This window comes from Epargyreus clarus, unplaced genomic scaffold (assembly GCF_041222505.1).
Source record: "Epargyreus clarus isolate Ecla_fem2 unplaced genomic scaffold, WU_Ecla_fem_2.2 ptg000025l, whole genome shotgun sequence".
In the NCBI taxonomy this organism is placed as follows: Eukaryota; Metazoa; Arthropoda; class Insecta; order Lepidoptera; family Hesperiidae; genus Epargyreus; species Epargyreus clarus.
This window is the reverse complement of record NW_027332232.1, coordinates 496,801-508,502: the sequence shown is the minus strand read 5'-3', so window position 1 is coordinate 508,502 and position 11,702 is coordinate 496,801. Positions and strand designations below refer to the sequence as shown.

The window sequence follows — 11,702 nt, the reverse complement described above, 5'->3', positions numbered from 1 at the left end:
CCGTAATAGGTAGACTTCAAATTTTCACAATACATTTACTTCAATGGCTGCTATGATAATGTGGAGATGCGTGTGTGTGGTGGAGGTTGAGGTTATATCGCAATCAGTTTATTGTCCTCACACAATAGGGAATATGCACATTTTTATTTTATTATTTTAAACCACTTATCACATCGTTTTAACATAGTAAAAAATATAAACAATTTTATTAGTGTTTGAAATATTTTTTTAAAAATTATTTAAAGTATCAATAAAATTTGACACATTTGAACGCCGCCATTTTACGCGCTCTTTGAATGACGTCACGTAGCGTGATTTGTATTAATATTGATGATAACTGTATGCACATAAAGGTATTATTAAACGTTTTCAGGTTTCATCGCTATTTACATCATGGGAAAGGCTAAATAACCACTTTATAAATATTTCCTAGAGTTATTGTGCAAAACCAGTACTATAAATACATTATATAGTGTTTTTTCTTTTGCAAAAGATGTGAAAATACGAAAAATGTGGTGCAAGATTATAGGAAACAGATATAGTATCTCCAAAACCGCATTAACATTTGTATTTACTGTAACAAACAATAATTTTAGGTAAATGATTTTAAAATATTGCATTGATCATCTATTTCGTTAGGTACTTATCGACTTCTACAACAAACACTATCATTTGAAACACACAAAATGCATTATAATCTATTATAATATTATAAAGATAGGTGATAGGTTGAAGGTGGTAGAACCCTTTGTGGTTCGACTCCGGAGGCACCACCGCCACACCTATTTCTACCTAATAACAGCAGTGTTAGGTGATGCTGTGTTCCGGATTGAAGGGTGTGGTAGGAGACAGACTTTTCCGAGGCGTTCCAGCTTAGTCCTCAGGGGTAGCGGCGCATCTGTGGCCGACCTTAGGTGGGAATATCTAATCCTATCTGGGGTTGATTACAGATGTCCATGGGCGGACTGTATGCTCGTCTGCTATATTATAAAAAAAAGAATATTAACATAATAAGTTATGATCAGTTAAATATTTCCGAATTGATGCATTGCATAAAAAACAGTTTATTCATTTTGCATATTTTAGGTAAATAGTCCGATTGTGCTTTGACAAAACTACTTTCAATCATTGTTCTTGATTATTCCTAATAATACTATCTAGAAAAATCGCACTAGGTAATAAATAACACTGTAGGAATATAGACAAAAACATTTTTTCTCTCAAACAGTTTGAATATCGACGCCGATAAACATCGTAACACGCTATGTGACGTCATTTTTCGATTCAACCAATGGGAATGCGTTTTGCAAATTTGAATTTCGCGCGCATAATTTACGATTTTTGATTAATGTTTTAAACAATCTAACACGAAATAAAGAAAAAATAATGGTTTAGATGTAATTTCAGGACCGTAATGTACCGAGGAAAAAAATAACAAGCAAATCTAAATCACATGCATATTCCCTATTCACACAACAAGCACTACACTAATAAGAAGGAGAATAGTACAACAAGCGATAGTAATAGATATTGAAGGATAGAAAGTCAATAGTTCACAAGATAGAAGTACTAAAGTTACAAGGCACACACAGAAGAAAGTTCACAGAATGCACTATACACTAGAAAGTTCAGTAAAGCATATAAAGCGGCGATATATTATAGCCTCGGCTGCATCGAGCGGCGGCCGGTTGCAACGTGACTTGGATAACGGTACACCCTAAGGTGCGCCGCCCCATAGCGCACGGCAACCGGTCGATCGGGAATTTATTAAATATTATTTTCGTCACATGGTATGTATGACGTGTATGTCTTTATGTGTATGTATGTAAGTATGTTTGTATGTATAAATGTATTTATGTCGTGATTATGTATGTGTGTATGTGGAAGTAGCCCACAATAACAAATATCGTAATACCTCGGACTTACACGATTGGTGGGACAGAGTGATAACCGCGTAAGACGAATTCGCGTAAGGTGGGGTATGCATGTACATACCATCGTGTGGTATGATTTCGAATGTGTTGACTTCGCGCAACAAATACTAAAGCTTATTTTAAAACCCAGGAGATGCCCCACGGCTGACTATCCTCTGATCCCACCTAACACCACAGGGATTATAGGAGCGGCTCAAAAACAGCGCTACTCGAATCCCTGATTCTGCGACAGCAATGCTGAGCCGAATTCCTTTTGTCATATTAATATTACTGTAAAATGTACATTTATTCTTTGTGTAAACTGTGTTATTATGGCAATAAACGTTTATTATTATTATTATATGAATAATTATGGGGTCAGTAAGGGTCATACAATTTGCTATGGCGACGCGATTCATTTCTATATTCAGAGCGGACTAGCAGTTTCACCCGGACTGCACCTGTATAAATACACAACGCATTTTGTGTATTTATACATCTTATCATTAAATTTTGTAAATAACTGAACCGAAGTCGATTACAACACGATATTGACCATCAAAATCTTATATATAAAATTCTCGTGTCACAATCACAATGTTAGTTACCGTACTCCTCCGAAACGACTTCACCGATTTTCACCAAATTGTATATGCATATTCAGTAGGTCTGAGAATCAGCTACTATCTATTTTTCATACCCCTAAGTGATAAGGGTTGTTCACCCTTAACATTTTTTTATTTATATGGCAACACAATGTTTGCCGGGTCAGCTAGTAACTATGTAAATAAAACAAGATATATAATGTAACAATAATCATTTATTACCTCTAACTACCACCGACCGTACATACAAACAAACGTATGTGGTGAGTTCCCGCAACTCGTCAACAGATGGCGCTGTAACCGCAAGTCTGAATCGCGCTATCGAAATTTTCTAAACTTTCACATATGTCTACCGGCTTGTATATATTCTTGTGTTATATTATATATCAATCCGAGTAGCTGGTTAGCGAAAGGTTCCAAATTCGATCCCCGGCCAGACATCTGATTGATGATTTAGATTCGTCTTTGTGTCCATGGCACCCACGATACAGGGAATCCTAGTGTGGGGCTGTGAGTGTAGAAAGCGTCCTTTTCTTGTATATATACAAGATCAGTCGTGAAACTAACGCCCGTTATTTATATTCAATCTTTTTAAAAAATTCCCTACCAAATATCAATTTAATAGTTTCTTGTATGAAGAAATTATCAATTTTCGATATTTGGCAGGTAAAACGTTTGATAGATCCGTTATTAATAACATAATGAACCACGCCTAGCAGATAGATCATATTATTACAAAATTATCATTATTACTTTAATCTTCATTAACAAATGCTTAATTAAAATTTTATTATGCCTGCGTCATTATCAATTATTATTTTAATATTCCCTTAACTTATCTCATTGCATATAAAAGATACTGAGCAAACTTTAATAGCGCGTTTCAGGATGTATGTGGCTCCATCTATTGTCACATTGCGGAAAATCGCCACACGTACTTATAAAAAATACATACATTTGGAAAACACATAGTTTTAGACATCTTGTGTGAATGAAGTAGCAGGCGAGCATGCAGTCCACGATATGCACATGGTAAGTGAGTTCTGAATTATGGTATATATTTTTAACCTTGTTTACAACACGCCACAGATGCGCCGCTACCCCTGAGGACTAAGCTGAAAAGCCTCGGAAAAGTCTGTCTCCCTTACCACACCCTTCATAACAACACAGTATAGCTTAACACTGTTGTTATAACAGAAACAGGTGTGGCGGTGGTGCCGGAGACTCGAACCACAGAGTTCTACCACCTACCACTCCAAACCTCCTTTTGAAGGTGGTAGAACCCTTTGTGGTACGACTCCGGCGGCACCACCGCCACACCTATTTCTACCTAATAACAGCAGCGTTAGGCGCTGCTGTGTTCCGGTTTGAAGGGTGTGGTAAGGGAGACAGACTTTTCCGAGGCGTTCCTGCTTAGTTCTCAGGGGTAGCGGCGCATCTGTGGCATTATTTTTCTCTTTCATAATATAGGGTGGCCATACCACTAACATGTTTCGCTCCAAAACTGAGCATCATCAAGGCAAATTGACTCAAGATGGTTAAAGACAAAGTTTTTATTATGACTGCATACTCCCAAGCTAGTTCATAATATACATCTGCTGCCGCACTATTCGGACTTTAAAAATAACAACTACACTACAACTAAACCATTTGGTCGTTTCTACGTAAAAATTAAAAATATACAAACTACATACTATTAATAATATTATTTTGAATTATCCGCACAAATGTGACGGAAACGCCGTAATTGTAAAATTTTAAATAAAAATAAGCATTCATGGAAAATAAATAAAAATGCCCATTCTATATTTATGTACAATAATTTTTCATTGGAATTCGTATCGAATATTTGTTGTTCTTTTTTACACGAATGCTGCATCCACATATTCGGCCACTTGCTAACTCCAAACCTCCACAAATACAGAAACGTGTGGACGCGTGGCGAGCGAGCCGCAAATAATTCCCTTTGATTTATTAAAAAACCGACACTCTATTGGATCTGCTAGCTATAAGTGTACAAAGTATAAACATACAGGAACCAAGTCAAACTCTGGGTATATCTACACGAATTTGTAAGTTTGTTGAGGTTTGACATTAACAATACATCTCTCTCGCTCTAAGATTGTTAGAACTGTTAGGGATGTTGATAATCGATTAGTCGAAGAATCGATTTCAGATCAAATCGACTTTTAATCGATACTAAGCAACTATTTTAGGTACCAAAAAAATTACATTACATTTTTCTATTACAATTACATTTTTAAAAAGACAAAAATATAATGATCTCGCTCCTCATATTGTTTTTTCGTCGACAAAATTTTGAGCATCATTAAAAATATTCAAAAATCGATTTTTCAAAAAACCGAAATTACTCAAAATTGTGGATTAATTTTTATTTCATTCTTTTTTTTTTTAATTTGCAATATACCAAAAATAATTTGAACAATAAATGCAGAATCACACCTTCATAACTACTATGTATATGCAATTATTTTTCTTTTATCGAGACACTGTTGTAACTCTACTAGTATCTGATAGATGGCGCTGTAACCAATTTTGGAGTACACTGAGAACTGCCCAGCGTTGGGCTTAAACCCTACATGAGAGCCCAGCAGTGGGACAATTATGAATTAAGTGATGACAGTATGTGAAGTACTGCAAACTGGGTATTGGGATTAACACCCAGCGTAGCCCAGCAGTGGGACAATCATATTTGAAGTAATGACAACATGTAAAGTACACTGCGAGCTGGGCATTGGGCTAACCATCCCAAGCCCAGCAGTGGGATCTCATCAACTATATTCAGTAGCAAACTTATATTAGTGGTTGGTCCCGAGCTAGGAGGAGCCTTTAGCAACACCAACAAGGGCAGGCCTCACACACCGCTCGTGAAGCTTGTAGCCAACCTTGCTCACAGCCACCACGGTCCCGGGTTCAGCTCCTTCTACCTCCTGGAAGTAGATAATTATTAGATGTATTTTTTTAAGAAGCCACCATATGTGATATGGAAACACATAGATACAAACGCATACACACATAAAGACTTATATAGAAACACCCACTCTCAGAAAGATTTTTACAGTGTTTTACATTTTTACAGCGACTTCCCGCTACTCGTCAAGAGATGGCGCTGCTGAATCGCGCTATCGAAGTTTTCTAAACATCTTGCATATATACAAGCTCCGAACTGAGACTGTCGGAGCACGATCACCTTGCCCACAGATCCCGGAGATCTCCCTTTGCCAAAACAGCATTGAAAGTAAAAAGCGTACATTCCACTTGATGGTAAGTGACTACTGCCGCACATGGACATCTGTAACCAACCCCAGATAGCAATAGATATTCCTGCCTGAGGTCGGCCACAGATGCGCCGCTACCCCTGAGGACTAAGCTGGAATGCCTCGGAAAAGTATGTCTCCCTTACCACCCTTCAAACCAGAACACAGCAGCGCTTAACACTGCTGTTATAACAGAAACAGGTGTGGCGGTAGTGACTCCAGAATCGAACCAAAGAGGGTTATGCATCCCTCAACAATTTCAAGTTCAAGTTGATCACAGATGTCAATATGGCAGTAACTCCACCATCAGGTATTACAACAGCTACTCTCATTATATGAATGATGAATTACTTCCTTACCTGTTGGAATAAGGCCTCATGTAGATTGGGGTCAAACTTTTCTCTCAACGGTGACACTGCTACTAAACCGTGGCGGGCGAAAACCTGTAAAAACAATGTTCATATAATTCTTAAACACTCATTGCAAACACTTGTGTAAGAAAAATGGTGGATTTAAAATCGAAAGGCATAATTCTAACTACAAAGGGCAGAGCCAGATTTAAACATATGGAGACCCTGGGGCAATGAAGGAGGAGCCTTTTTTTTTTTTTTTTTATATGTTTGAGCCTAACGATAAAGCAGACGTGCTACCTGATGGAAAGTAGTGAACGTCGCCTATGAACATTTGCAACCCAGAGGAGTCGCCAATGCATCGCCGGCTTTGAAAGAGAGCTCTTTTTGCACCTTTTTTGAAGAGCCCCATGTCATAGCGCTCTGGGAATACCTCAGGAGGAAGTACATTCCACATCTTAGATGTTAGAGTTAGAGCCTAATCATTATTCAAATTAAAAGAAATAATTTGTGCTGACAAAACAATATTATAACATTAAAAATATTTTTATTTGTTTGTAATAAATTTTTGAATAATAAAATTAGAAATCAATTATCACTTAAACGGTGAAGAAAAAAATGTTTTTTAACTACATGTGCAGTCTACCAATACACACTTGTCCAGCGCGGTGGACTATGGCCTAGTCCTCATTCTGAGAGACCCGTGCCTAGCAGTGGGATAGTTACAGGTTGACGTTGAAATTTTCGAAAGACTTCACCAATTTATTCCTTAGAATATAATTAGGAGTATATAACATACCATGAGTCTCCAATTATATGGAGAGATCTGTTTCTAGCTGTGAGACATGGGTTAAAAAGGGTTGCAGCCTTCTTACAATGGTAAGAGGTTACCGATATGGAACCCTGAAGAGTTTTATAGGCTTCCAGGTTTTGTATTTACTTGGAACAAAATGAGTTGAGATATCACATTCCCCATTCCCTTCCAAGTGATTCCAAAATGCACACACCTGTGTGAGCTGCGCCCTGGTGAGCTTCAGACCATCATGCAGCGAGCGTAACGCCGCAGCAGCTCCTTCACCCGCCTCCGCCACCTCTGGTACACTCTCCGCCGCCGCTGATAGTGTGTCCGCTACCTGGAGACGATAAGGTGGGTTTGGGAGTTTCGATAACACGATAGAAAAGCATGCAGGCTATGAGATGGTAAGTGGCTGCTGCTGTATGGACATCTGTAGTCAACCCCAGATAAAATAGCAGTCCTAACTGAGGTTTACCCATGGTAAGTGGCTACTGCCTCTCGTATACATCTGTAATCAACCCTAGATAAAATAGCAGTCCTACATGAGGTATACCCGACTGCGGATGGTAATAAATTTTCGAATTATATATATGTATGTCTCTCTCATTCTTTGGCACATCCTACACCCAAAACAGATATGGTTTGAACACCATAAAGTATGTCTTTATGTGTGTCCTTATCACACCTTTCAAACCAGAACACAGCAATAAGTATGTCTCCCTTACCACACCTTGCAAACGGGAACACAGCAACACTACACTTCTGTTATAACAAAAACAGGTGTGATGGTGATGCTGCCGGAGACAACCACAATACCATTATCTAATTAAATAAATATATGCTCTGTTACTTAGTAGTGGATGTTCGTAAACTCACATCAAGTAAATCCTTGCAGAAGCTCTGTATCGCGAAGGACTTGGCATCCTCCACCTGTTTCACCATCCGTCTCCTGACATTCTCGCTGTCGGCTAGCGCGCGCTTGTATTTATCCTGAGGGTAACATACAAGTAGTAATAATATAATATACCAGTCCGCGCCACACCACACCTGCACACCAACATGCAGAACTGCTTCACACAAAAGTGTGACGGTAGTACCCTGATCCATACTAGTTCCCCATTTTACCCCATAATATTTTTATCAATATCAAACCACTGCTGATACAACATTACCATATTGAGAAAATTCAAATATCAATAAATAATTTAATTTATTTAATTACATTGTAATTTCTAATACTGTTCTAGTTCTGGCCAAAACTAAAACTGAAACTTTTCAAAGTTTAACTTTTACTTTAAGAGTTCTGTGACAGACGGACAGACAGCAGAGTCTTGTAATAGGGTCCATTTCTCGGTTTTGTGTGTGGAACCCTTAAGAACCTCTGTACTAAATCAATTTTTTTATTCAAAATAGGTTCTTTACAGAGCACTTTTTGAATGTCAATACAACTACCACCACTTCACAAGGTGTTTTGTTATGAAGAAGCGGCGAAAGAAACTCCATAACACACATCTTTTTAAAAGAATGTTTTTTACAATGTCAAACTTAACCTAATGGTACATGTGGAGCTGGAACTACTTCAGACCCCGCCATTTTGTCAGTCAAATAATCACTTTGTTTATAGTATGCTTTTTTACATAGCTTGTTTACATAGTTTTTTTTAACGACATGTTTGAACTTTTTTTCTGTCAGATTCAAGATGTGGTATTTTATTGTAGTAGTGAATACAGTTATATGTTTAGGAATTGCTAATTTATTTCTATTTCTAGTATTAAAGTTATGGTGGTTACTATTTTTTTCAAACATATCGGTGTGTTTTCTTATATACATAATATTTTCATAGATCTATTGACTATGTACCGTCAATATGTTAATAGTGGGAAACAGTTCTCTTAGGGACTCACCACGTCGCAGACTATATATACTCACTTCGTAATCCTTAACTTGCTGCTTTACCGCGCTGAGCTCAGTGGTGAGGGTCTCTATCTGCTTGTGGCACTCCTCGACCGTCGCCGGGAGCTTCTCCCCCGACTCTGGCTCCGCTGCCTTCTGTTCTGTGCTGTAGCCTTGGACAGGGTGCGTCGACCCTCTGGATAGGAAAGTAGAATTAATGACTTGCTTAGGTGGGATAGACTAATGGTTGGAACTTGAGCTTTCGAGGGTCCAAGGTTTGCATCTACACAGCTGTTTCTTTTCAAAGTCATGTGTGTATTAGAAATTAATTATGACTTGATATAACGGTTAAGGAAAACCTGAATACCTGTGAGATATTAAAAAATAATATAGAGCAAAAAGATATGTGAAATCTACCAATACACTTGGCTCATTTTGAGAGGAAACCCATGCCCGGCAGTGGGAGAGTGGTGGGTTGGTTATGATGATTATAACTTGCTTTTACGGTGATGGAAACCTACAAATCTGAGAGTTTAAAAAAGTTCTAGGTCTGTGTGTACCAATACACTTGGTCAGATGTGGTCTGTATCCTTAACCCTACTCACTCTAATACGAGGCCTGTGGCCAGCAGTGGGACATTGAAGAGTCAATAGATTTATGTTTACAGTCTTTTTAAGACATAAAATGATATTTAAAACCAAAATTTCTAAGAATTTTTGATCCAGTCAACTTTTACACAGATTTGCCAGCGTACTTTCCAAGCTGTTACTTTAAATATAGACATGAATGCGGTTAAATCTGACCGCCTTGCACATAGCATTAGGTTAAAAATTGATTGCGCAATTCTTACCTGTAAATATTTGTCCGAATACTTTTTAGAGTCGTATCCGTTACATATCTCGCTAGTCTTCCCACTGAATACACCTTTAACGATGCCATTTTAGTTAAAAAATCTTAAATTCGAATAAAATTCTAGAGAATTTTTTGATGAGGTTATGACAAACCTCAGTCTTATCTGTCACTTATTTTTTAATCGTATGATGCAATAGTATAACTAAATATTTCAATTCAGTATGCTTACTCAGAAATAGGGAATATGCACATTTTTATTTTATTATTTTAAACCACTTATTACATCGTTTTAACATAGTAAAAAATATAAACAGTTTTATTAGTGTTTAAAATATTTTTTAAAAAATTATTTAAAGTATCAATAAAATTTGACACATTTGAACGCCGCCGTTTTACGCGCTCTTTGAATGACGTCACGTAGCGTGATTTGTATTGATAATGATGATAACTGTATGCACATAAAGGTATTATTAAACGTTTTTAGGTTTTATCGCTATTTACATCATGGGAAAGGCTAAATAACCACTTTATAAATATTTCCTAGAGTTATTGTGCAAAACCACTACTATAAATACATTATATAGTGTTTTTTCCTTTGCAAAAGATGCGAAAATACGAAAAATGTGGTGCAAGATTATAGGAAATAGATAAAGTATCTCCAAAATCGCATTAACATTTGCATTTACTGTAACAAACAATAATTTTAGGTAAATAATTTTAAAATATTGCATTGATCATCTACTTCGTTAGGTACTTATCGACTTCTACATCAAAGGCTATCATTTGAAACACACAAAATACATTATAATCTATTATAATTTACAATATTATAAAGATAGGTGAAGATAGGTGATAGGCAGTAGCCACTTACCATCAGGTGGACTGTATGCTCGTCTGCTACTCCTATATTATAAATATTATCAAAAAAGGTTATGATCAATTAAATATTTCTGAATGTTGGAATATAGCAAAAACTCAAGCCTCTTATAATGTATAATATTCAATTAGGTTATATATGATAAAGCTGGCAGCTGAAAAACATATATTTTACTTCTTCTGATTTGTCATTCCGTCAATGATTCGATATAATAAAAAGTATCTTTTTGGAGTGAATTTCATTTTATTATATTTCATAGTTTATTTTCTCGTTCTCCTGTGGCCATTTCCCAACACTGAATTAAATAATACCAGTTTATTCATTTTCTTATTCATAATACCAGTTTATTCATTTTGCATATTTTAGGTAAATAGTCCGATTGTGCTTTGACAAAACTACTTTCAATCATTGTTTTTGATTATTCCTAATAATACTATGTAGAAAAATCGCACTAGGTAATAAATAACACTGTAGGAATATATACAAAAACAATTTTCCTCTCAAACAGTTTGAATATTGACACCGATAAACATCGTAACACGCTATGTGACGTCATTTTTCGATTCGACCAATGGGAATGCGTTTTGCAAATTTGAATTTCGCGCGCATAATTTACGATTTTTGATTCAAGTTTTAAACAATTTAATACGAAATAAAGAAGAAATAATGGTTTAGATGTAATTTCAGGACCGTAATGTACCAAGGAAAAAAATAACAAGCAAATCTAAATCACATGCATATTCCCTATTATTTTAAAAAATCTGTAGAATTGGCTACTTGACACTTTTTGGGAAACTGTTTTAATGAATTCATATACGTATTATATATGCCTTTCATTGATCATTTTTTCGAAAAAGGGCTATTTATTAATAAAAAACATATTTTTATTACGGTAAACGGAACGTTACGCCAAAACAGGCGGTCAAGTGTCATTTCGTAGCGTGACGTCAACACATTGAAAATATAGAAATAAACTTCGACGTTACACATACTTCAGGTTTCGATGTGATCGACAGGTTTCGATGTAGTGACGTCACATGACATTTGAGGCAGCACTGTCGCCGTTTTGGGATTTAAAATCCACAGATAAAAAATCGAAAATTTCTTTTTAAAAATTAAAATACTTAGAACATATTAA

The 11,702-nt window shown here is 36.4% G+C and overlaps 1 protein-coding gene across 1 annotated transcript; it reads right to left on the bottom strand.

The window, feature by feature from the left end:
• Nucleotides 1-4,581: 4,581 nt before the first annotated feature.
• Roe1 (grpE protein homolog, mitochondrial Roe1) lies at nucleotides 4,582-9,878 on the bottom strand. Its single transcript, XM_073087165.1, has 6 exons — nucleotides 9,686-9,878; nucleotides 8,872-9,031; nucleotides 7,819-7,932; nucleotides 7,154-7,279; nucleotides 6,156-6,239; nucleotides 4,582-5,469 (listed from the first exon to the last, which is right to left on the bottom strand). The coding sequence occupies exons 1-6, from the start codon at nucleotides 9,772-9,774 to the stop codon at nucleotides 5,356-5,358; spliced, it is 687 nt and encodes a 228-aa protein (XP_072943266.1). The 5' UTR covers nucleotides 9,775-9,878; the 3' UTR covers nucleotides 4,582-5,355.
• Between the last annotated feature and the right edge of the window lie 1,824 nt (nucleotides 9,879-11,702).